At 40.6% G+C, this 27,197-nt stretch overlaps 1 protein-coding gene across 1 annotated transcript in view; it reads left to right on the top strand.

Annotated features, from left to right (window-relative positions):
* The window catches only part of EIF2B3 (eukaryotic translation initiation factor 2B subunit gamma), a 99,925-nt gene that overhangs the window by 28,671 nt on the left and 44,057 nt on the right, over positions 1 to 27,197 (top strand). Inside the window, exon 5 of the mRNA XM_027747242.2 lies at positions 21,118 to 21,207. Coding sequence (XP_027603043.1) covers positions 21,118 to 21,207 — 90 coding nt within the window. The remainder of the gene's footprint in view (positions 1 to 21,117; positions 21,208 to 27,197) is intronic.

Raw genomic sequence — 27,197 nt, 5'->3', positions numbered from 1 at the left:
CCTTTTTCTATTTTCTTTTTTCTCTCTCTTTTTAAGGAGGGGAGTGGATGGAGGGACAGGGAGGGAGTGGTGAAAGGAACGGGAAGAGGGAAGATGAACTTTTCTTTAAAGCTAGGAGTCTTGTTACTGGTAAAAAATCTAGATCCCATACAGAAATGGTTCAAAGGGCCTTTGGCTTCCCTTCCTCACAGGAGGGAAGTTGTGTTGACAAAACATCCAAAGCTGTAGAACGCTAATTTAAATCCTTGAAGAAAAACCTTTTTCCTGACCTTTGCCTTCTTCCTATCATTGGATTTCACGCTCTTCACTTTCCTGCCATAAAAGAGCAGCTGGTGGGGAGGGACAGGGGAAAACATACATTCTCCTGAGTACCTGTTGAGTATTAAATATTTATTTGCTCTTGACTCAGGCATTTTGTAATAATGAAAGTGTTACAGAGTGAAACGTTTTAATGGGATTTCTAAGCTTATGGTATAAGCTGTTATTCTCTTTCTCGGTTTGGTTAGGATTTCTTTTCCAGATTTGTTGTTTTGATTTGTGCTGTGGTTTTGTAAGTCGTGGATAGCCATTTTGGGTTTGGGATTGCCTCTCCTTGTTACACCACAGAAGAGATTTTGCACAAAAGGATTTTGCTCCTTTGCTTGCCAGAGCAAATCTGGCAAAGCTTTCCATTCAGCTGTTAAAATTATAATTTATTTTCCCTGTGCTGTTAATCACCCTGATGACAAGTCCCACAGGTAGCATCCTCCCTTAGTAAACAAATGGAAAACAATATCAAATACATCCATCCAGGCACGTTTTGGTGTGCATCAGGATGGGCCAAGAAGACAAATTTATTGGTGGTGCCTAGAGAGACTAAAGCTGCTGGGGAAAGCATTTTCAAGGAAATGGTTCCCTGTTTGGGTAATGAGAGCTTATAAAAAGCCATGAACAGCCTGTGCATGTCATTCACTTTGGCAAATAGCTGCAAGATGAGATATTAGAATGAAAGAAATACAGTTTGGGGAAGTTTCAGAGCCAGCTTAGGGCCCTTTGAAGAGAAAAAAAATAAAGTTATGTGCTCATCCCTGGAGCCTGGTTTTGCCGGTGACATCTCTCTGACTTGGGTCTTGACAGGATGAAGGAGTGAGGAAATGATGAGAATTCCATAGCTGCTGCCTCTGCTTTGGGAGGGGGCAAAGGTATTTGTTTTCAAAGCAGGATTACAATGGACAGGGAGCTTTTTGCTCCACCTCTGATATTTATGGTCATGCAAAGTGAGACAGTAAAAGACACCTGTTGGAGCAGGTCTAAATTTGGAGCATTTCCTTTTAAGATCTTGTGGGCTGTGTAAGGGTGAGTTCAGCCTTCGTGGGTGTTCTGTCTGCACAGACGCAGGTGCAGGGCTTCTCCTAGAGAATATGTTAATAAATCACCGTGACAATCCCAGCTACTTATTACCTCATGTGCTTCAGACAGAAAGGAGTACCTCATCTATAAATATATACAGGACTAACATTAGTAACCTTGAAGTAACAATACAGATCTGTTTTTAAGATATTTTAATAAAATGAGGGGGGTAGGATGGGTAGTTTTTTTTTCCTTTTCCCTTTGCATCTTGAGAGTAAAAATGAATAGTGTAGTATAATTTCAAAAGTCAGCGCTGCCAAGTGGGTAGGTAATGAGAGTTCAGAAGTAGCTTTGATACACTTGATTTCCTTTCTGTTGCCTTGGGATATTGCCTTTTTTTTTTTTTTCTGCTGATAATTTGTTTTAAATAAGTAGATCATATATAAACACACTGCAACTTCCTTAGTGTTTCTGTTCTCTAAAACTGTCCTTGGGAAATTGGCATCTCTGAAATTCTCTGCCACTCCTGTGGTGGTTCTTTTTTTCTTTTAAAATCTATTTCCATGAGGAAGGCTGGGAATGACACTGGTATAGGCAGATGCTCCACTGTGTGAAGCATCTTAAACTAGATCATGGTCAGATGTCCTCTTCCAGATCCAGCTGTGCTGGTTAAGGGGGCCACCACCCCAAGCTTACCCCCAGCGGGACGAATGGTTGAGTACTTCATAAGCCACATGTGTCAAAAACAGTGTCATTACTTTTAATGGATTAAACAGCAGGACTTCAATGACGTGGTTCTTTTTACTTTGTGCATTAGGGCGATGTCCCCACAAACAGTGCCACTGGCAAGGGAGCAGGGGATGCAATAGTGCAACTCAGTAGGAAAATTCTGAGGAGCAGTTCAGGGCAGACCAGGGAGCAAAAACTCTTTGCTGGTCTGAGCTGTCTACAGGGTGAATACACATGTCCTAGCTTTGATGGTGTTCCCCTGCTCGAAACTAAGTTTCCTTTGCATTCAAGTGATATGTTGAGGAATGCCATAGAAAGTTGTTGGATATATATTTTTTTCTCTAAAATATGGCTTTTACTGAACCACGTGCAGATCTTCATGTCTTAGTTAGTCCAGGTGTGCTCTTGCAGTTAGTCCAGGTCTACTCTTTTCATAATTAAAAATAAAGTTTTCTGACCAGCATCTAGAAAATAAGTGAGGTTCTTTTTGTCTCCTCCATCACAAAAAGAGAAATTGTATGTGTTGATTTAGGTAATAATCCTTTTGCAGATGCACAGGCCAGAAAAGAATCTGGTTCCCCTTCCCAGAACTGAATTGGTTTCACAGTACTAATAGGAATTTAGAAAGTTGTAAAAAGTTATTTTAGCCAGTAAAGCAAGCGGATCTGACTGAATCAAAACAGGGGAACTAAGTCTATTGAATAAGAGGGTGTGACTTTTACACACTAACTTCTTAGATTATAACCACACTTTAAAAATGTTGGTGTAGCTTTAATCATATTTCTTCAGAAAAGAGGATTTTGCTGAACATTTCAGAAAAAGATATTGACCTGTGAGGAGTTGTTTGAGCCATGAACTAGGAGTAGATGTTCTCAGGATGCCCTTTTAGGTTTTGTTTAGAAGTTTTTCAGTTCACTAACAGTAGCTGCTGTAAATAAAAGGCATTTGTTTTCTCACAAGGTTTGCCCTTTTTATCATGCATTTAAACTTTGGTTTTTCTGTAAATATGTTGAGGATGAGTGTAGGTTTCAACTTAGAAATGGAGTATTTTTTAAATTATTTACTATTTCTAAAATTAATGTAGCCAAATATAAGGAAAACTTAATTTGGTGCTTTTATGTATGTTACACTTGTACAATAATTGTGAACATACTATAAAAGCAGCTAGTGAGATGTTGACTTTATATTTTAAAGAACATAGTGCTATTACTGATTTTTGATACTGTTGCTTCCACAGGATTTTATTGTGTTTTGCTGGTGCCATGGTATTTTATTCACTCATTGGCAGGGGGGTTGAAAGGAATGTACAGCATATCCAGGTCCTATTTATAAAAGAAGGGTCATGCTGTGTCTTGACAGCTTGTACAGGTAAGAGGTCATGAATCTCATGAATCTTAGAATCTGGAATATTAGCAGAACTTCTATTGAATCCAGCTATAGAAAAGCTTATTGGCAATGGCTTTCATTTTACTGCAAGATTCTTGCCAGTGTTACAGCACACACAAGGCTGAAAGCAGAGAGTGTGAGGCTCAGCATTTGGTTCCTAATCGTTGGTAAATGTATGCTGTGTGGATTGTCATTAGTCATTTGTCTGTCTGTCTGTCTGCTGCGGTCTCAGACCAGCACTTAGCCTGTGATTTGGTTTTACTTTTCAGAGGTTTCGAAGGAGGAAGGGATGACTGTATTGCTTGGACACCCTCAAGTCCATGTGACTTGGTAAATGCAGTGCTCTGGATGAGTCACCAGGCTGGACAACACTGAAGTTGAAGTTCATTGTTACTCTAAGCCAGGCTCAGGTCTTGAAAAGATGACAAATGGTCTGTTCGTTTTAGAAGATGTCTTAGTACTTTAATACAGTTGCCAATACCTTAATACAGTTGCCACTGTGTACTTTTTAGCAAGGCTGTGAGTTAGCTTATTTCACAGAGTTGATGGGGAAACATAGCCATCATCAGTTGTTTTTTGTGACATTTACCCCAGTTGTTCCAGGTGTAACCTGTATGGTCTAAAAGTTCATCTGAAAGGTTTGATTAGGGCAGAGACACAGAATGATCAGTTGCTTGCTTTTCAGCCAAAAGGTGTATTCAGTGTAACTGCCTGTTGAAATCTTAGGGATTCAGCTTGTGTCCAGTGATCCCAGAATGACCAGTACGTGACAGAGGGGCACAGACTCCTCATTGTGTGGTTTGGATGGTACAGAGAGAAAAAAGCCAAAGGTCAGAGGAGTTATCCCTGCTTGTGTGAGCGCTGTCAGGCTCTCCCCTACCACATGTCCACCATGTGTTCCTCATCAGCGGGATGTGGAACTCCATGACGCAGAGCAGACTGGAATGCGGAGTTAGTTAACACCCGCCGTTGGGGAATTTATCAGCCAATGTGGAATATGGGGGGGAGGAAACGGCCTAGTTTAAAGCAAAGTAAGGGTGAAATGAGGCATGTGACTGTTCCTCTTCAGTTAAAAGGTCTGATTCTGCTTAGGGCTGAGGTCCTGGCTCATGAGCCCAGCCAGAGTTTGGGGTTCCCTTACTGTTCTGCGTTATCGATGCATTTTTTAAATCCTTTAAATCATTGTGCTTAGCAGAAGACTTTTGCTGTGGGCAGGAGGGAAATACCCTTGGGATTTTTGCAGGGAACCATTCATGTAGTTTATTCTAAGAAATCCAGATTTTGGAGAGCCTTTCCTTCGTCTCAGTCACTGAGATCCCAAATCACTAACTTGCAGGGATACATCAAAGTAGATAGCCTCTCCATTAAAATCAGCTACACTTGGTATCAGTTGAACTGCAGTTGCATAATATTTTTAGTGCTGATTTATTACACTTACTTTGTGGCTACCGTGAACTCTAACCTGGGTAATTTACTGTGATGTTTCATGCTGCTAAGAATATTGCAAAAGTCATAATGGAAAGAGTCCGAATTTACAATTAACTGGTTGGAGGTGTACACGGCCTCACGTCCTTACTGGGTTCGCATTCTACTTTATTTGCAGCAAATATATATCTTTCAGAATGTTTCCATTCATTCAGAATACAATGCTGAATTCCCTGTTGAATAGCTGTAGTGTGGTTCTCCCCAAACATCATTGTGCTGGCAGTTTCTGGAATTACACAGGAAATGAAGAGCATAGCAAACTTTCCTTTCTCTTGCTAAGACATGCTCCCCAGGAGTTCTTCCAGTAGATCGAGTAAATAGCAGAGATCTATTCCTAAGGGCAGCATGTTCTCTGTGTTTCTGCTTTGAGAAATCCTAATTTTCTCTGGCTTTAAATCCTTCCTTTCTTCATCAAATTTATAGCACCTTTTCCCTAGCTAGAGAAGATTATGATAGAGATACCTTTTACAAGCAGTAAAACTTCGTATCCACTTCTCTTGGAGATGTCTTGTAGAACTTTCCTTCCCCAGGCACCAAATATATACTTTGTTAAGAATTAAGAGGAGGTGGCTATTAGATCTTGATATGTGAACTGGCAGTACAGAATGCTATATCTTGCCCAGTTACTCATTCTAAGGGTGACTTGCATGTACCTGATATTGGCCAGCAGCAGCTGTTGGTATTACTTATTATATTTCAATCATCTTGAAATTCTTTAACCCTTTAAAAAAAATATGTGTGTGTGTGTCTTCATAATTAGGTTAGTGGAAGCTCAAGAGTTTAAAAAATCTGGGTCAGTCAGTACAGGGAGATTTAAAAAGGGAATAATTTAAGGCCTTCAGACAGAAAAATCTGACAGATAGACTTTAATTAAACTCTGAGGGTTGGAAGCAGACCAGTAAGAAATCGGGGAAATTTATGTTTAAGCTCAACTTATAGTTTTTCTGCATATTAATCGTCCAGCAGCTGGTGATATTTGCAAAAGCACAAGAGACTGTCTTCCAGTATTCCCTTTGATTTTATTTTTCCCCCCTTTGCTTTATTATTCCCAAGGAGTAGCATTAAATGTAATTTCAGAGGCCATGTGTGTCCTTAACTGCTCTGTCCCATCTCTGTGGTACATGTGTTCATACGTGTATACATATATGGGTAGTATATAGCTTTGTTCATTGGTGCAGCATTTGTAGAACTAAGTATATTTTTTTGGTTGGGTTTTTTTCCCCTCAAATGAGCTACATCATTTCTGAAAATACCTCTGAAATTCCCACTTCTGTGACTTTGAGCCTTAGCCAGGTAGAATAGTAATAACAGAATCACGGCCAGCAGTGCCATAAATTTCAACTAAAGTATCGGGCAAGAAGTCTGATTTCTGTTTGTACTGTTGTGAGAGGTATTTATGCAGGGCTGGTCTTTCAGCAAGTGTGATTATTTTCAGAGAGGCCCTCTCTCCATTCTTGCATTAGAATGTGCTGGGGATGTGTGCGGGGAATGGCACCTGACAAACAGCAGCCAGACAGAAGGAGTAAAATCCCTTGGGAATGAGACTTCTCTTTATGGCCTTTTTTCACTTCTAAGGCCACTTGAAAAATATTGTTCTTCAGGTAGATCTCCTTCCTAGATCCCTGGGTTAGCATTTGGGTGCCTGCCATTTTCCCAGACCAAGGAGCTACTGAAGACTTAAGCTTTTCCAGTAGGAAAGTATGCAAGCACATACTTTGCAGCACCAGACGCTATTGAAAGAATAATGGACCCTTCCCACATTCAGCTCCATTCTTCTTGCACGCGCTCCCAGACCTCTGGAGCCACTGTGCTAGCAAATGATTACACTCTGTTTTTCTTCTGTAACTCTTCCTAAACAAAATGTTAATTGAAGACATTGATTTATACAATTCAGATTCCTATGTTGAGTCAGTGTAGTTAAAAGTAGCCTCTGGCTATTGGGGGGATAGATCAGTGAGACAAATTAGTGCTTGCTGGTGTGTTTTTCTATATCTTTTCCTTTGAGAAAATAGGATATATTTCATATTTAAGGAATATGCCTCTTTCACGTGTTTGTTTTAGATGTACCTCATGGCTGTGTAGCTTTAGAACTCAGGACTCTATATGTTTTCTGATTTACGTAATTATATGAGCAAAGCAACCTGGAAAAAAGCAGACTTAAGCATTTTTTTTTAATGCCCTTCATATTTGTCAACTGAAAAGAAGGGGTAAGATATTAGGGATGTTATACAGATTGCAGACATTCATGTGTGATGGGAAATAACCTCCTGCCTGGGGTAAAAAATGACTTATCATGTCCTGGACAACCATTGACTTAAATGATTTTAGAAAAGTTGTCTTGTAATCTATTCTTGTCTTTGGAAAAAAATAGAAGTGTTAATCTGTTTGTTTGTTGTAGAGAACCATTAAAATAAGCAACCTTTGTGTTTACAGAGGAAGAGTTATCTAGATCTACAGGTGATCTGGTACTGGAAGAGATAAAATTTAATAGGAATTGGTGTGTTATCATCTGTTTGCATTAAGAATGCCTTGTAATTAATTTACAAAGAGATCTGACTTCTCTACTTGGCTTTGTGGCCTTGAGAAATCCACTTAATGTTTGTCTCTCATACTTTCTTTGCTTTTTAAAATGAATGCAATATTACTTTCCTATCTCACAAGGGCATAACTCATGAATGTTTGTCAGTAGTATAAATGTAGAATGCTGCTCTCAGAACAGGGTTATTAACTGTTGACTTTCCCACCTTTAGAATCAGAATAGTACTTGTTAAAATGACCTGCAGGAAGCAGCTGATGTAACACTGCATCCAATGTGAGCTACAGATCATTTTTTGAACCTAGATTTTCAGTTTCAGCACTTGCATTCCTGCATGTCAGACACCTGTAGTATTTATTATCGTGTAGTTTATTGTGTGTTACGTTGTTATGCACTGCTGTTCTTACCACTCCACTGTCTCTAATTTCCTTTCAGTGTACTAATTCTCCAGGTTTTTTTGTACAAAGGCACTGGGCACAGAGGGGAAAATTAAATATATTTTCCTTTGCATTAACAAGCCACTACTCCTGAGTGTACACGATTAAATTTGTAGATAAGGTGGTTCTTTACACACATGGGGCAGAGCAGCCCCTGAGCTTGTGCATCCTGCAGGGGCTCAGGGCACGCTGTGGAAGTACCAGGAGGACTCCTTGGTAGGAGCCAGTTCTGCTACATTAAAACAGTAGTCTCATCTGGCCTTTGTCAGGTCCATATTATTCTCTGTAAAGGAGAAAAAGTGATGTTTATGTTTCTTCAATCCTTGCATTTGTTTGCTGCTCCCACTTCCAGTTTGGCCACCTGATGGCAGCTTTTAAATTCTGAGATCAGAATTGTGGTTTTGTTACCCCTATGTACAGCTTTGGTCAGCACTTTCAGGATCCAGCAGAATGCAAATATCAAACAAGAGTATAATCTTATGTAGTTCTTCCAATAGCTTACTTTTATAGTAGAAAAATAGTTCCCTTTGGAAAGTGATCACTTCAAAGACTCAACTGCTTTCATTTCTCCTAAACTTTTTAAAAACATGACAGTTGTTTTTGCAAGTGATCTGTTGTAAAACATCTTCCAGGTTGATTTGGGCTGCTCTGTGTGATCTGGTTCTTTGCCTTTTTTAATGACAATTTTATCCATAAACAGAAAGAGTTAACGTTTTCTGAATGATGGGTTACTGTAATAAAACAAGGTGATACCGCCCTACTAAGCAGTGGCCTCATAAATGTTATGTGCATAAATGAAGTTATAATGAACCTGTAAATCAAGAATGCCATGAACATCAGAAATGGCAAATGGTGGAGCTGAGGCTCAGTTGAGTAACTTACTGCAAAGAACTCTGTCCCTTCATTGCTGTGTTCTGAAGTTCTCTTAGGATACTTTTGTTTCCTACGTTCTACATGCTGATAGGTAGCTGATAAATGCTTTTATCATTGGGCAGTGCCTGAAAAGTTACTGTATGGTGAAGAGGTGAAAGCCAAACTGAGCTGTATTTATTCCCAAAACTCTGGGATGTTTTGGCTTTTAAATCTAACATGAGGAGGGACAAGCAGTCAAAGTCTGTACTAATGTGGATCAAAATACAGTGGGGAAAAAAAGTGTGAGAGCCCATTCTTACTAGCCCCGTTTGTTACCTTAAGCAAAAATGTCACCCTCCCTGCCAGTGTTTGTGTCCTGAGGAGAATCCAGTGTTCACATCTCTGAGGAACACGTCATCATCCCTTTGAATAGTAAGACCCAAAATTGAGATTAACAGTTATCAAAAAATAAGAAACCAGTGTTCTGCTGTTACTTCATCATTTTGTGCTTTTTTGCTAAGCTGAGATTTTGACTAGTTAGGGGTTTTTTAGAATTTCTGAGTACTGTTCATTACTGTAGTTATTTCATTGCTGAATGACAGCTTGTATTTATGCACTGCTGTCAGTTCTAGCTTTGTTTCAAAATCAGAGGTGATTATTCTTGTTGCCAAAAGTAGAACTGTTGTATGTTGTATGTTATGGTTTGTACTTCCAGAAATTCCTTCGTGGCTTCAGTTTGTGTTTGGTTTTTGGCCGGTTTGAAAAAATATATGATCCAATCGATCCAGTCATGTTTTTAATTGAAAACATACGTAGTTAGTGTATATTATAAAAGGATCACTTGCGTGTAGGGAAGAGCCCATGAAAGTGTGTTTGAGAATTCCTACCTGCATCTGGCATAGAAAAAATGTAGGCAATTATTTTGTGTGTATCCACTGTGTATTTTTTTTCTTTTGTATCAATGTACGTCAGGGGGCTGAATACAAATAAAGCTTGCTATGCAGGCTAATTAAATCAATGCCTCTGTGGAAGCAGTTTAGTTTCTGGAATTGCTCTTCTAAATCTGAGATGTAAACAAAAACCTAGTTATTTTTATATAATTTCCCTTTGCCTCACGTACGTGATTCTGGAAACTGGAGAGTTATATGTTTATGCCTCTTTTTACAGCAGAATATTTGGCGTGGCTGAATTTTTATTGATGCATAATTCCTGGTTTCCTTAAAGCTGAGCAAGACTACTGTACAGTGGGAACACACGTTAATTTGAATTGCTGTGAAAGGCTGTTCACGTTAAAGCTGTCGAGGCAGCAAATTGTCCTCAAGTTTTTTTTCATTAAGAGTTGCTTGCTGCTTTTGTAGAAACGGCTGCTTCAGCCACAGAAAGTAAATGGGGAGCTTTTCCTGAAAGAAGGATGTGCAAAGAACAGTGTTTAATCCGTGGCCTCTTACTGTCCCTCCTTCTTCTTCCCCTCCCTACCTGGGGGTGATGCAGGTACCATTGCATTTTGTTCTGTCTCCAGAGGCTCCTTTTTTCTGAGTTGGCTTTAGTTTGTTCTTTCTTGGTCGGTTTGTAGCTTCCTCACAGACTGTGGGCTTGTTGTCCCGGTTTCTTTAAAATGTAGAACGCGAAGATATTACCTGTTTTAAAAGTGTAGAGTGTAAAGGACTATACACTTATCAATATAGCCTATGCTCCCATTAAATGTGCAATTCCAGCTCTTTAGAATAAACCTATTTTATAGTGAATTCCATTATAATAATAAAATCTATTTGTGAGGAGCGTGGCTTCTGTGGTGGGAATAATCAGACCCACCTCTTCTGTTGCAGTGCAAAACCTCCCTTTTATTTTTAATAGCAAATTATTTTGAAAGCAGAGCCCAGAAGCATGGAATTTTTAGAAGTAAACTGGTCTTTTAAGGCTTCCTGTTCATTTTGGTTGTGCTTATTGCTTTTTACCTCTCTCTGCATTTACTTTTTTTTTTTTTTAACTGTCTCTGCGAAAGCAACCATTGTAGACTTGGCCCTTTTTTATATTACTAATATAGTCTAGAGGGTTAGCATAGGTCTTTATAGTTACAGATTGGTTCTAGTACGTTTTTTTTCTTTATAAACTAAGGGCAGGACTGTACACGAAATCTCTGTTATTGTATTTGTGCTTTGTACTCGTGCACTTGTTGACTGTTTTACAAGCCAGTAACGTAGTAGCCACAGGCTAGGAAGCTTGCCCAGAAATCTGGCATATTTAATTAGTGCTAGTAAACAAGCAGAGTTTCAAATTTAATTTTTCCTTCTTTAATTCCTATAAACCTCAAGCCATTTAAAACTTAATTTTGACACTAGTTTCGTTTATGCAGTTGGATAATACTGAAACAGTCCACAACCACAGACAGAATGGTCCCAGTCTTTTCCAAGCAAGAAGGGAATAGAAGTTGTTTTGTTTTAATAGTATTTGAGGTTGATGTAAAACTGTAAATGATAATCTTCAGGTCATCCACTATCCATTTGCTTTTTCTTTCTGTTGGGCTAAATGTTTCAAGATGAGGAAATTGTCCTACCATGAGTTTAGCCTTGCAAAAGGTAAGGATTGGATTTGTTGCCGCTCTGATCTTTGTACAGAGAGTTCTTCTAAGAGTAAATGATGGAACATCTGAACTCTGGTCCTTGCTATGGCCAGTTTATTGCTTCTGGGCTGTGAGGTTTAACTCACTACCCCAAGTGGCACAAGGAAGAGAGGGTTCAGTTGCTGTCTCGTCTCTTGCTTTTCAATACAAGCTTGTGATATGTGCTGGAAATGGTTCTCTACTACTGTTTTCACTGTTGGGGACCACTGAATTTTAGACTAATGACATTTCTCCTCTTTATTTCACTGCTGAAGCTACACTGTCTCCAGACAAGTAATATGCTGGTGTCTCCTTATCATAGCAAAAAAATACGTGCTAATTTTGACCAAAAACTGGACTTTGTAACTGCAGCTAGAAATTATAAAAAATAATATTTAAATTGTGAAAATACATAGATGAGTAGTGCATTATTAGCCATCCAGGCAGCTTTTCCTTCACTAGCGTGTCTTGGTTTTTTGTTTGTTTGTAATTTTATTTTGGTTTGCTTTGCTTTGTCTCCTACTTATTGTAAAGGCAGCTCCTACCTACTGTACGAAGAGAGGCCCAACCTTAGGCTGTTATTCAGGTCCTAGTAATGGGTGAAAGATGAGGAAGATTTTTAGAAATCCAGCTCTGTCCTCAGTGCAGTGTATGTTTTTGTTCAGCTGGGCTTAATGCCGTAGTGCTCCAGCTTTAGCATCTTCCTGAAAGTATTCTAGGTCTAAGCTCAGTTACTTATAGTAATACAAAGCAGCAACTTCTGTTATAGCTATTAACAAATCTAGAAATTTTAAATCATGAGTAATCTGGTCTAACCAGAAACTAATCCAGCGTGGTTGTAACCACTGTAATTACTCGTTTAAAAAGATGCAAATTTCGATGTTAAGGTCATCTCGGGGTAATGATAGTCTTCTGTATCTAGTCTTTTTTCCTTTTTTTTTTTCCTGATACATTTACCATTGCATGGTCTTTCTAATGGTGTTTTGTAAAATGCCAGTTAGCTATTAAAGCATTAATCATAAAGTTCTTTTGAGCTGAAAAGATGAGCGATGTCTGCAAGTGGCTTCAATCTGACTTCAGTTCTCCTTTGATTTTTAATTCTGCTCTCACTCTGCAAAAAAGAGTTACATTTTAAGGCTTTCTTTTAATGAAGTTGTTATTTGATACCGTCAAAATATTAGTTGATAAATAATATATGTTCTTTTAAACTAGAAAACAACATTAGTATACCTGCATTTCTCGTGTGATGGTCCTGTCACTTGGGGTGTTTTTTCACTGCAGAACTGGGCTGTACTCTAAAGCTGATGATATCCTGAGCTGTGATGACTCTCACTGACCTGAAATGTCATGGCTCAAGGTTGATGTTGTCCTAAATCCAGACTAGTACATCTTTGAGGATGTGTCTGAATACACAGGTGGAGCCGTGACTTCATATAACCAAGTTGGGAAACACCCGCCCTCTGTTTTTCTATAGGGAAGCAAGAGTCATGAAGTCTGACTGCTGATTCCTTAGCATAATTCCCCCTAAAATGTATTTTTCTTCTATGTACCCATTCAGCCTTGCTGAGACGTGGAGCAGCCTGTGTCCTGCCAGTCACACCCTCCGTAGTGGTGGCAGAGCCAGGTTTTGTGCCCACTTTAATTTCTGCCTGAGATAAAGCTGTTCTCATTATCTAATTAAATATTTGACACTTTCAGTTGTTGGGATATTTTCAGCATGGTTACTGTGCCAAGTGCTAAAGTGTCCAGATTCCAGTGGAGTTGAGATGCGAATAGATACAGCAGCAAAAGCTTGTTGTGAATCAAAAGTGAGGCAGAAGCAGTAGGTGCTGAGGGAAATCAAAGGAAAACACAGGTCAAAGCATCAGCTGAGGAAGCTGCAGACCCTTGAGGAGCAGGAGCAAAGTATAATTCGCTTGCAGTACGTGAAGGAAATTAGCATTGCCAGATTTACTGCTGAAGGGACAGATTTACATGGGCTGGATTTGGGTAGATTTTAGTAATTTAAACCATTACACTTGAATTTTTACCGTTTTTGGATTCAAAGCTTGTGTCCTCTTGCTTTCTAGACTCTTAAGTGTAGGTGGGAGCCAGGTGCTGCATTGTCTGACAAACAACATGTAGTGCTCTTTTCTTTCTTCTCTCCTCCTCTTCTTCCTTCTAACCCTGTCAGGCTCTTGTCAGGTTGTTCTTCAGTACTGTGAGACTTAACTGTTTTGAATGGAAGTATCTTCTAAAGAAGGACTCACATGCACCTTCTGTCATAAAGAGCCCATTTGCTTCTCAGATCCCAGAAAAGGGAAGTGAGTGGTCAGCTATGGCCTATGCACAGTGACAGGTTTAAAGAAGGATTTTTAATTTTAATAAACTGGTGGTGCAGAAGTAGGTGATTTTCGTGAGGTACCTGGATGGCTACTCACAATGGGAAACCCAAGTGTATGTGTGACAGCTTCAGTTTGTTCTGCTCCTGGGCCCTGTGAAGTACAAGGGAAACACTTTTATGCTTATTTCAGCTTTGGGTTGTTTTTTTTTCTTCTGCTTTTACTTGCAATTTACAGTTGGGGGAGGGAGAATTTATTTTTTGCCTGTGTGTTTTAGTAGTCCGAAGGTATGCCATTGTCTTAAATTCCCAAATTTTGCAGATCAAAGATTCTAAGTAAGACCCACCTCACCTGGAAGGTGCAGAAGGTCTTTGGAGCCTTGTCAAGGAAGGCTCACACTGCCGAGCACCGTTTTGTTTGCCTTTGAGTGTAGGCCATTGACATGAAGAAATTGTGTCAGCCTTGCTGTATGTTGCTAGTGACCTGCAGCTTTGACCTAGTATTCAGTCTCACTGTTTCCCATGCATTTACTGTAATTATTTGATTTAAGAAAATATATCATATGTCTGCTGCTTTAGCCCTTTGGGAACTGGCGTAGGAGGGATCAGCAGGAGCTGCTGTTCTTCAGTAGCCTCTGTACAATCCTCCAGCTTCAGTTGTTTTCTTGAAACTTGTTCCTCTGATGTGTTGTCATCCTTTCAGCCCTGGTGATTTTAGGGAACAATTATTTACTAAGGTGAATTTCCACAAAGTAGGAAGCAAAATGAGCTGAAAATTGGAAATGATTACGGTTGCCAGGTGCAGACTTTTAGTTCTTTCTTCTTCTTTAGCAAAGAAAGCATTTTCCAAAGCTTGATTAAATCTCTTAAATCACAGTTTAGTCCAGCATAAGAAAAATAAGCTCAAATACCAGATCTGAACTAAGTGACTAAGCCATGTCCCGTTGTGTTGGAATTGAATTGGTTATAGTGCACAATAATCTACTTTATTGTCATCCTGGCCTTAACTGTAGCATAAGATGATTACATTGAATGTGTATAATAATAAGGCTTACACTTTGTATATAGTGCTTTAAATATTTTGGCAGACCATAGAAAGAACCTTTACGTGCAAGGCTTGATTAATCCTTTTCCTCTGTGTATAGAACAAGTAGCTGCCAGAGCTCAAGGGTAAAACCTATTAATAATGTCTCTGGCAGTCCCCGCCCTCCTTCACAGTGTATTCTCTTCTGTTCACACCAAACTCCAGGCTTATTATCATTTTGGTCTCTCTCTTTTGCTTTCCCAGTTTCTATGTAGCAATCAGGGGACTCTAGCAGACTCGAATCTTGTATAAAAGTGTCCACAGAGTATAAAATATTTGCTCGAACTCTGTTTTTCCAGCAGCGGAGAAAGAGAAGAAGGGCAGCAGTGCTGTGGGCAGCCCAGCCCCTGTGTTATTTCCTACAGCTCTTCATACTCAGTATGGTAGAGAGGACCCTTAGAACCAGGTTTAGGGAAATGCTTTCACCAGCAGCTGTGTCCGGTGTGTTCCCAGGGGGATGCACGTGCATCCAGCGACGTGACCGTCCACCCCTCAGGGAGCACTCCTCGGACTTGGGGTGGGTGAGGAATTACTCTTACTCTCTTTTTCATATAGGGAAGCTGAAGCAGGATGAAGAAAAACATTTTTTGTAAGTTCCTGGGATGAGCTCGCTGCACAGCCATTGGCACCCTTGCTGTTCAGCATCGAAGTCAGGAGAGATGTTAATGTTAAAGCACAGCATTGGTGCCAAGAAAACGACTCTTTCTACAGGGAGGTCACACTGGCTTATTGTAAACCATTACTGACCTTGAGCAAATATTAATCCTGAGTTCTGACTGCTAACCTATACTCTTTATACTTGGGAAAATGATTTAATCTTTGGCTTTCAATGAAAGTTTGTTCCTTTACCAAAAAGTTTTCAGCATGTTTTTGTCAGAAGTAGGTTCATAGTTTGTATTATAGTCTCATGGGTATATTAATAACATAATACAACAAAGAAAAATGGCATGTGGTGAAGGTTTTAAGTGAAAAATATTTATTATTCGGAAGGCTTTCAAGCAACTTAGGTCACTAGATCAATAAAACATTTTCATTTGGAAAGTACTTCCCATTCCTGGTGCAGTGTCTCTTTAGCTGCAGCAGCTGTGAGGGTGGATGGGACGGGTGGTGGGTAGTTACCAGAGCTGCCATGGCCTGTCCTCCCTTACCAGGTCCTCAAGGGAGGACCAAAGTGCATCTTGTCCTCCTGTCTTTTTAAATGAGGTTGTTACAAAACTGGGGGAAGGGAAGCAGTGAGGGGATGCCTCTGAGCTGGGAAACAGAAGTCAGGTTCACCCCACCCTTGGCACGCTTTGTGAGACACCTCATAGTAGCCTGTGCCACTGAGGTATCCCCCACAGCCAGAACTGAAACAGCTGTTCCACCCAAGAAGCAGCATCCTCTGATTCACCCCTGCTCCTCTGCAGCCAGCGGGTGAGGGGCACTGGGCAGCCCCGGGCACGGGGGGGATCCGGCCAGGCCTCCACCACCTCCACCACCGTGGCTGTTCAGCCCAGAGGTGGCAGCATTTCACCGGTGGGCAAAGGAGGCCCGGCATACAGTGGGGACATTCATTTGGCTAAGTGCTTTGGGATCTTTTTGGCCAAGAGCACTCTGGAAAAAAAAAATTTTTTAAAAAAAATTAAGGTCATAAGGTGTCTGGGATTTTTGAAGAGCCAGTGTAACAGTGGTCTTTTATTATTGGTGAGTTTACAGCCAAGAGCTGTCCCGTAAATGAGCAATGCGATTTAGGGATTATTTTTTTTTCCTTTAAAAGCAGGAATGCTTGAGACATTAAAGGTGGTCTGGCAGCTTTTGCTGTGAGACTTCTCTGCGTGTTGATCTGTACACTGGCTTTGTGTCAACACGAGAGCACCACGTCGGTGCAGACAGGCAGGGGTCAGCACCGTGTGTTTGAACTGGATGGCACTGCTGCTTCACACAGGAATACAGTTCGTAGTGTGAGGGATAGGAAGAATGTGGTAGACTGGCTGCATGGACTGTGTGAGCTACATGCCATTAATTAGAAAAGAAACTAGTGTGGAACGCATAGTTTGTACTTAGCATGCTGTTATTTATTTACTTTGGAAGGATGAGGAGGAAGATGAACTAATACCCCATGAGCCCATGGTGGATGTAATTCAGGTATCAACTCAGGAGCCAGGTTTATAGCAGGTATGATTGGATTTTTATTGTGTCATTGCTTGGATTAGTGTTAGAGTACGGACAGCCTCAGGTCCTTGAGCTTATTTAAAGACCTTCATATTTTCCGTCAACAGCTGTATGAAGTTAAAGGGAAAGAGGCCATGGGATTTCTCTTTCTCAGCTAGTTTATTTGTGAGGTGGTGAGGTTAATGTGGCAATATCCCATGCTTAGTAGAGAGGCTTTTTGGCTTTAAGCATTGTGTGTGCTCCCTTCAGATTTATGATTTTGACCCCAGCCTGGCATTATCACACTGTCAGTGGGAGTACAGGGCTGGTTGGAACCTCCAGCTCTTGGTGGTAATCTCTCTTAATTAGTTTACAGTTGAAACAATTGTCCGACTTTTTGCCTTTAAACAAGGGAAGTTTGCTCTATCAGTGGTTGATTTCCCTGAGGGAGGAAATCCTGAGGGAGGTTATCAGGGAGAGAAAAGCTCCCGGGCTCCACTTTCAAAGCAATGCCATGTATGAAGCATGCATCAATCCTGTTAGTACTGCTTATTATTTCACAATGGCGTGTCAGGAATTACGGGCACAGACCTTTCTAAGGACTGTTGCAGACCTTTATGCACCCTCATCCCGAGTCAGGATTTTGTGGAATTATGTGCTAATAAAAGCTAATTTTACACATTAAATTGCATTCTTTGAAATTGCGCTTTTAATTGCTGATCTTTCCCTGACTTCTCCACAGATCTCTCCTAGGCTCCTCATTGTCGACTTTCTGCCAGGGAGCCCTCCGTGCCTCATCATTAGGACTAAAACCTGCCATCACTTAACATAACACACAGAGCTTACAACTGGGAGCAGCCCCCTCCCTTGCATGGGAGCACACACAATAATAGACACTATAGTGGCAGCACCAACGGGAGCTTTACCATGTATTTTAATGACTTGTGCTTGATTACATTTGCTAGATTGAACCAAAGTTCATTTAGTAATTGGTATGATTCTTAGCGGGTACACATTTGACATTCCTCGCTCATTAAAGAGCCCCAACAATGGCTGTTACAACTTTCATCTCAAGGGTGACCCTCTCAGATACATATCCAGGCTTTTTCTTTTGATAAACCACCCAACCCGGCATTCATTAACACTTAACCATCTGCAGCCAGCCCCTCCTAGTACCTTCTCCCTTGCTTTGATGATATAATTAAAAGCCTTCTGTATTATCTCCCCCGGAGCAGTAAGTCGAGGTGCGTCAGCTCGTGCATTGTTTGTTATTCGATTCTCTCCGTATCGGCCGCTCCTTGCGACGGGGCTCATTTTTCATATGTTGTAAAGATTAGCTGATGGAGTGGGAGATCAGAGGCATGAGAAGGGAGTGTGGCTCTCGATATTAGTAACCAGATGCTCATTTGAAATGGTGATGGAGTTTGCTGTTATCTGTTAGATTATTTGGCTCCTTTGCTTTTACCTGAAGATAAACTGGTTTAAGTACTAGTCAATGAAAATTAGCATTATCTTTAGTGGCTTGTTATGATAGAGTGCTCTTATCAGTCTGGTTTAGTGTGGCTATTCTCTCCTCGAGTCTGGTTTACAGAAATCACAGCTTTGTTTATGCATGTGCCCAAACTTGCCTGTTTGACCTTTGAAGCTGTGATTATAATATTAATCTCTGGGACTATTCTGTTGCAAATCACTTAGGTGGTCTGTATTTCAGAGGATTTCATTGTGGGACCTCCCTCTTGTCCAGCATGATGTTCTGTTATTGTTAGTATATTCTACATTGAAAGCTAACTCAGAGTGGCATTTCAGTACGTCTTGTTGTCTGGCTGCTTTTTGTGGGGTTTTTTGTGTGTGTGACGGAGGAGCTAGAGGACAGCACTGTGCTACTGTTTGTCCACTTCCACTGATTTTGTATAACTTTATAACAAAGTTGCTTAGCTACAGAAAAACTTGGTACAATACTTGCATGCAGATACAAACTTCAGCCCGCAAATCCTCAGTGTCCCGCGGTGTTGCTAAATAGCCTTGTTCCAGTTTGCAGGTGGGGAGACTGCACACAGACACAGCAACAGAACCAGCTTTTACTGGGGGGTTCCTGTTTTATGCCCTTGCTTGGTGCCTAACCCCTGCAGCCTTCCCCTGCCTGGTGTTTAAGCAGGGTTGTGATAGATCTTGAATAGCAAGAGGAGAAATCTGGCATTCTGGCACTAAAGGAACTTTTGTCATGTTTGTCATCTTCAAGTTAAGAATTGGAGGTTTTTCCTCCAGTTTTCCCCTTTCCTTTCCATATTGCATTCATTTCTATATTTTTACATATTTATTGCCTTGTTCCATTGATTTGTTCATTTTCCCAGTAAACTATTATATTTGTTACATAAATACAAGGGAGCCCTTCTCAGAGAAGATGTGAAATTTCTCCCCCTCATAAATACACAAAATGTGGAAACCATTCTCAGGATGCAGAACAGGAGGGAGTCTGCTGACTTCCAACTGCAAGACCTCATTAAAATTAGTGGATTCCCTATCCTCTTTGCATAAGGAACATTGCTATTTGGGCTGACTTCCACAGCAACATCTGGGCCACCGATAACATCAGTACTGGAGCATTGCTAGGTGAGCTCATGTTTTGTTAATGAAGTAATCTACTGAAAGTGCATATATCATTTTTTTAGTATTACATACTTCACTGCAAAGTGTTGTACTACTATTATAGGAGCTTTCCTTTGCAAATGGGACTTGAGGAATTTTGTTATAGTCAAAAATATGCCTAGCTTGAATTGTATGGCATGCTTGAGAAATGCCACCTAAGTCATAAAATGTTAAGACTTAAATACTTTGGTAGTTCAATGCATTCATTGAGAAATACACTGAAAAATGGCTTACTAGAACACCTGATATTCTTACAGCTTTGGTGTTACTAAATATTCAGTGTGGTAGTATTGGGTTATATATATAAATATATGTATAAACCAATACTATCACACTGAAAAAAAAAAACATATATGTATGCCCAATTTGTGAGTGATCCTTCTGCTGGGCTAACTAAATAATAAAAGTGATTATGATCACAAGCATCTGACTTTAGCGTGTTCTGGATTAAGCAAACAAAGTTGGATAGAATATACTGGTAAGATATGTTCATTCAGACTTCATTATGAAATGCAGACATCAAAGGAGGAAAAATGGAACCAGAGACAGTTTCAGTTGTGGATTGAAATATCTATCCTTAGTAACCTCTGACCAGAAATGCAGTTACAGGTGTCTTGAACAGCTCAGTGTAGTCTCTGACTGTTGTTGTGGTTTGTCTTTTTTAATCTGCAACCTAAATATTCTTGTGGCTTTCCTGTCCTCAGAACTAGTGGTGAGTGTTCAGAAGGCCAGAACGCTCTTAAATAAGGCCACAGGTTTGTGGAATGGAAAATAATATTGGCATAAAATATCTAGCTGCTTTGAGACAGATTCCAAAAAGGGTTTCCATTATCCAAGAGCAGAGAATGCATAAAGAGAAGCAATAGAAGTTATCAGTGAGTCTTTGTGATTTAAACTTCATTCTTAAAATACTGAAGCTATGGGAGATTCCTGAGATTCTGAAATATTAACCTGCCACTGCTCTGAAAGCGAAGACTTCCCTGTTTGCCTTACGATGAGTGGGAGTTTTACTGATCTTTTCCACCTTACTGGGCTGGATAAGCAAATCCTTTGTAATTGAACTGTGGCAGTCATTTGTAATGTGTAGTGTAGGAAAGGTGAGCAGACCCTATCTCCTTCCCTTATTTCCCTCCAGGAAGTGTTGGAGAAAATACAGTAGTGTTGTTGTGTTTGCTAGCAGAACATGCCCAGCCTTGCATATTAAGGCAGGCACTTCGCCAGAAGCTTTGAATTATTGTACCCTGACATTACCCACTGTAACTTTTAGCACTCTGGGCCCATTACTTTGGCTTCCTGCCCAGTAACGTGCAATTTCCACTTACATGAGAAGATGTAGCAGGAGTAATGACTCCTTGGAGGAGGTGTTTTCTTTCACAGCAAATCAGCCCAGGGCCAGCAGGTGTAAGTTTATAGACACAGCCCAGTAATGGCAGCCTGCACTGTTCTCTTCTGTCAATCCAGCAGCAGATGGAAAGGAACAGACCTTTGCACACTTTTCGCTATCCCCTGACCTCATTGCAAAGTCAAGCTCTTGTAAGTGGCCGTGCAAAGCTCCATGATTTTCCCTTTTTTATTCTTTTCCAGGCACCCCAGAATGCACATCAGAACAGGGCTGATGGATGCCCATCTCTACTGTCTGAAGAAATATGTGGTAGACTTTCTGGTAGAAAACAGGTAAGAAACCAAGCAACGCACAAAGTAGTAACAGGTGTTTGCACTGATGTTAGGTTTATACCAGAACTTTTAAAGGAAGATTTTTTTCCTAAATTAACTAACGTAAAATTGAAATGTAAAAGAAACCAGTTTTCAAAATGCTTTAACTACACTAAAAGGAATGCTAAGCCCTATGGCTGAGTTTCTTATTCAGATATTTTTAAAAAATAGTAACAGCATAAGTGAACAGCTACATTTTTGTCTTTTTTCTGCATCCCTTCTTTTTCTAATCTATCCATGCTTTTTTGCTGCTCATTTTACTGGGGCTCCCCCATTGTTAGCCCTGTGAATACATTTCTGACCTTTGATTTCCCCCACCACAGTCTGTTTTGGCCTTTGCAATCACCTTCTCTCTGCCCCTTCACATCCACCACCGCTGCAGGTGGGCTATCTCTGTAGCATCCTATGTTTTTAGCTTGTGATGTTCCTCTGTCAAAACTCTGAGACCACCCACTGAGAGTAAGACAAACATCCATTTATGGAAGTGGAGAAGGATCTTAGCTATAATATTTCATGAAACAGGCAAACCCCCCCCATGTTTATCTTTAAAAAACAAACAAATGAACAACCCCCCTCACAGTAAGTAGTTCAGTTTTGGAATAATGTCTTGTTCCTAGACTTTTTATAGCCCTCTCATGCCTATTATATATACTGAATGCTCACTGAGCTCTCAAGAGTTTTCTCCCCTTTTAAGTAAGATGAAAGATACAGGGGCTAAGTGTTGTGTTCATAGTGCATTTTCTTAGCAGATAAACTGACATGTGAAAAAACATTGAGGGTGGGAGATTTATGTTAGTCTTGACCATATACAAATCTTGTGATGCAGCTGGATACATGACTGAAAGAGCTCTTCCAGAATAAGGGTCTGTGGGTTAAAATTAAGTGGAAAATCTGTGTTAACCTCCAGAGCAATTTCTTAACCATGCATAAGAATAAGGCTTATCCAATATTTTGACTGGTACATGAAGGCATTGTACAAGTTATTTTAGTTCACATTCGTGTACAGAAACATGTAGGAAAGATGAGAAAGCTTCAGGAGCAGCAGATGCCTTAAACCTGGAATAAACCATGTATTCAGCATATTTCAGAAAGCTGGTGACGTTTTGGAATTCTTGTGTTTCCTGTGGTAGCATGAAGCAGCACTTACACTTCTCCTTTGTCATACAATACGTAGGACTCATTTCTTGAAATCCTAGCCATGTAGTTTTGCTGGTATTAGACATTTCTGGAATATTAGACATTTCACACATTCAGTTATTTTTCCCTGGTAGTTCATTCTGTTTTGAATTTAGATCTGTGGGACAAGGATGGTCTTTGTCAGATATGTCTGAGTAATAGTAGTAACTTCAGATTTCAAGGCTTTATGCTATTTCATTTGAAACTGGTGAGATCTTTGACTTTGTCAGTCAGGATTTTACCTTTTATTAACCAAAGCCAGCAGAGTGAAATCCTGCTCTTAACTCTTCCAGTTTCCCCCAGATCCCCAAAGAACAAGTCTACTGGATTTTTTGCAAGTATGACCAATCGGAGTTTTTTGTTTGTTTGTTTTCTATAGCGAGGTCGTTCTCTGTCTTCACTATTTTTTGAGACTGTGCTGCTTTTCTGTGGCATGTCCATAGCAAATAGATATTTACAGCAGCTAGGCAGCATTTCTTAAGACCTGATAGCAACATCTGGCTTAGTAATGGCAGGTATCTGCTTCATTCCCTTTATTACACAAATGCTGCTTATTCGGTCAATTGAGGGAGTCAATTGCAAGTAATGTGCTTAACTGGCAAATCTGGGGAATGGGACTTTTGCCATGAGGAATAACTTAGGCTTTCAGACTTCTGGCATCAGTGGGCATTTGCAGCTTGTTTTTCTTCTCTGAGGAAGGGGAGGACAGTGCATACCCAGTGATCTTTCCACGTTTGGCAGTAATATGCCAAGACTTTTGAAAGACCCTGTGGATCATTTCTGCCTCAGAAGTACTGACATCTACATAGTTATTTGGGTTTAAGGATTCTTTTTAATACTTTGGTTTTTAGTCTAGAGAGAACCTACAGTAAGATTTTGCCTCTCTGAAATTCCTCACCAGGACTGGAGAAGCTCAGATGCCTTGTTTAAGTTGTGTGTGTTTAAAACTAACAGCAGGGACTGAAGTGAACAGTGAAGCTCTTGTACAGTGCCAGGAAGTACTGACACAGTGTACTTCCTCAATATTACAATATTTACATTGTGTTAATATTTTAACAGCGGGGTTTGATGGCAGGCAGAACACCTTTTTTCATTGTTTGTGGCGCAGTGAAGCATTTACATTTTTTCAAATGTTTTTTTGACATACAAAAGCTGAAAAGGTGTTGACCAGCGGTAAAAAAATTCAGATGCTACAACTGGCTTTTGCAGAGGAAAATTATGATTGCTTCCAGGTCAAAGCATTACATGAAAACTCATGTGGTTATCTATGTGGGATCTGTTTCTTCTTCAGTGAGTCCCAGCTTAGCTGCAAAGTGTTCCATCAAGCTCTCCCTGGGTGAATGTAGTTTGTACTGTAGTTTGTAGAATGTAAGAGTAAATTGCAGTCAGATTAATACATGCATTGTATTTGTATTTGTTGTGTGACAGTTTTGGAAAAAGGCTGAATACTCACCTCCAAGGTGAAGTGATACCAAGGTTTTTTTCATCAGCTTGGCCACTGTCTGTGGTACTAGACAGATACCTTGATTTTTCTGTGCACTTGTTTCCTCTTCTGGGTGGGATTGTTTGGAAAATAATCAGTATTTGTTTGGCAACAGTGAGATTCTATGATGAGGGATGTTAGGAGAGATCAAAATACTGTTTGGTAGCCTATAACTCAGTTTGTAGTCCTTTAATACATTTTTATGAACTATTTTAAAAGGCCTGAATAGTAGATTCTCCTGCCTGAAGTTTTATTGCAGTATAGCAAATCAAACTTTTAAAAGGCAGAGCTTGCTAGTGCCTTTGAGTAAAAGTCAGAGGAAATGTTCTGTTTATTAGAACCTCCTCAAATATGTATGTCCAGACAAAAGTAATACGATGCCCCTAATGTTACTTAAACCTGGGGAATTTATTTTTCAGGAATGAAACTTTTTTCTCTTTCCTAGGAGGAAAAAATGCACTTTGTCAGTTAAATCTCTGTTATTCATCCACCAGTTCAGCAGTGGATCCTAGTGAAATCAAGTGTGCAAGGGTCCTACCCTCTCCAAACCTACCAAGGTCAAATGCTTATGGTTCCACAGTGGCTTGGGCAACAGCCTAAGAAATTCTTGCCCACGGCAGTTTATTTCCTACAGCTGGAATTTGCTCCTTCCATTCTTTCCACACTTCTGTGTCACCAGGGTAGGTTGATCAGCTGCAGTGCATTGGCAGCCTCTGCACAGGGGTGCCAGTTCGAGCACTGGGAGCTCTGCCCTCGGATGGACGTCTCCATCCCTGCATCCACAGGGGATACCTGACACTGCTGACTTCTGGGTCTGTTCCCACTAGATTCACAGGAGTCACAGACCATACCCTGCTACCAACTGTATTCATCCTGTCTGAACAGGGACTGTGACCTTAATGTGAAGCAGCTCTTGTTTGGGCTGAATTTTCAGCTTGTGGTAGCTGTCCTATCCTTGGTATGTTTTATCAGAGACCTTTGGTTCTTCCCCAGGTTCCTTTCTGCATCAGTGAAGTTAGAGTTGCTGAGGCTGGCCTCGGTAGAGAGTCTGTGGAATTGTATCACACCTCTGCACGGGAGGGAAGTCAGTTAAAAATCTGATCTCCTTGTATTTAGGTGAGAGCTTTCGTTTCCTCAGCATTTCCTTTTCCAAAGTAAGGCCAGCCCGAGGATTCCATGGGTGCTGCGCCTTGTGGCGTGGGAGGGCGGGCGAGCACAGGCCGTGTGTGCTGCTGGAGGTGCTCTGCCAGCACAGGGCAGGGATAGTTGAAGGTGAACACCTGCACTGCACGATGAACTGCACAGTGTTGCTTTTCTTAAAGCGGTCGTTCCACGAGCTGAGCCAGCAGCGAGGCAGAAGCAGAGGCTGTAGCTGGCTGGGGGCACGGCTCCACCCCACAGCTGGCGGGCCTCACACCCCTGGGGCCCTGGGGTGGCAGCCAGCACAGTAGCCAGTCCCTTTTTTGGCACTCTCCTGAGTGCTAGGTTGGAATCCTGCCTCGCTGCTGCATTCAGGGCAGATGGAAGAACAGAGTCCTTATTCCCTTTCCCCCGTGAACTTCATGTGTAACCGAGGGCAGGATCTAGGCCTGTGCCATGTGAGCCCGGCGCGTCACACAGACATGCACTGATACTTCTTTACTGTGTGCTGACAGCTGGATTGCCAACAATCCCGGCAAAACTGCTACCAGGAGAAATGTGATCGAAGTGAAATTGCGTGGTAGCTTGTGTTCTGCTTCTCCACAATCTTTCTAAAGCTGTAGCCTGGTGAAATAAGATAACTCATTCAGGGGAGGGCGGGAGGGGGGCAGACAGATATAGAGCAACCCCTTTCCCTGTAAAGTTTTAACATGGAAGCTTCAAACTTGCTTTGTAAATTTAAGTCGCTATATACATCCTGTGAATATGCTAGAGAGCATATGTAATATGCATTTATAATATATGTATGCAGGAATGGCATTGTGCCCGCAGTCAGTTGTGCAGGTATAGATGACAACATTTGCAATATGTGTAAGAATTCCACCTCATTGAGGTAGACTGAAAGTCTAAAGCCAGATCAAGGCTGCCTAAAGCAAAGCAGTATGTGATCCTACTTATTAAGTTACCTCCCCAAAATCACTTTTCATGAATTTCATCAGTGCAGAGCCTGTCAGAAATATGCTAATCAGACCTTAGTTATAGGTTGAGCATACAAAAAGCTACATTTCAAAATACTAACTTTGTAAATATAAGCACTTGGCAGTTAGGAAGTGCCACAGCTGATGCTCCCCGTGCAACTTTTTGCTTTTGTATTTGCCCTATGTTATGGTACAGTCTCCAGTTAGGTGACTCAGTATGTTGTTTTGAGGGTTTTTTTCCACTCTGTGACCACTGCTTCATTTGTTACCTGAGATATTTGCTGAAGGAGATACTGTTCAATATTATTTGTAACTTCTATAGTTCAAGTGAAGGCTACCAGCCTTACTCACTGTTTAAACCCTGTTCTGAAGATAAGGTGAATACTTTGCTTTTGGATTCTTGGTGCTCATCACTGATACTGTAATGCCCTGCACACATTTCATTAACTATCTTTCCAGCACCCCTATTAGCAAAGCAGTCGTTTTTCCCCTTCTGAAAGGGGGAAACCAGGGTACACAAGAGCTAAAGTTTGAAGCATCTTTGTCTTAAGTATGCCATTTTTCAATCCTTAATGTTATACAGAGAGCTCATAATGTTGAAAAAAATCTTTTCCATTGCTGATAGCTGTTAGAGGGTGACACTGATAAAATCAAAAGCACACAATCGGTTGCAAACTGCAGAAATTAGATTTATGTTCTGCATCCAGCAGTATCTGTAGTATCCTCTGACAGAAGGGAATCACCAAAAAAAATTTAAAAATCAGTTCTTCAGGCATCATTCATTTGCCTTACATCTTAGCAGTTCTTTTCTCCCCTCGCAACCCTCTGCCTTGTACATTTAGCACACATGTTCTAACAAATGAGCCAGTCATTCTTCTGCCTCATTACACAACCGTGATTCATCCTCAGGGCATAGTCCATCTTTGCATTGGGGGAAGAAGAGACTGAGATTGGGGAGAGAGGAAAAGTAGGTGTGTTTTTAAGGGTTGTGTCATAACGTACACACATGAGTTCTTAAAAAAGGTATAAGCAACATGCTTATAGCTTTTCTTAATTTGAGTACCCAAACTGTTACCCTGATATTCTTTTAAGTATGTGTATATATATTTTTATATATGACACTTTTAGAATTAATCAGCGAGGCTACTGTGACTCTTGCTAACGAAGTAGCTGTT

Source organism: Pipra filicauda, unplaced genomic scaffold (assembly GCF_003945595.2).
Source record: "Pipra filicauda isolate LSUMZ 115617 unplaced genomic scaffold, ASM394559v2 scaffold36_size6622888_pilon, whole genome shotgun sequence".
NCBI classification, from domain to species: Eukaryota; Metazoa; Chordata; class Aves; order Passeriformes; family Pipridae; genus Pipra; species Pipra filicauda.
Note: the sequence above shows the minus strand (reverse complement) of the source record. Positions and strands in the feature narration are given on the sequence as shown.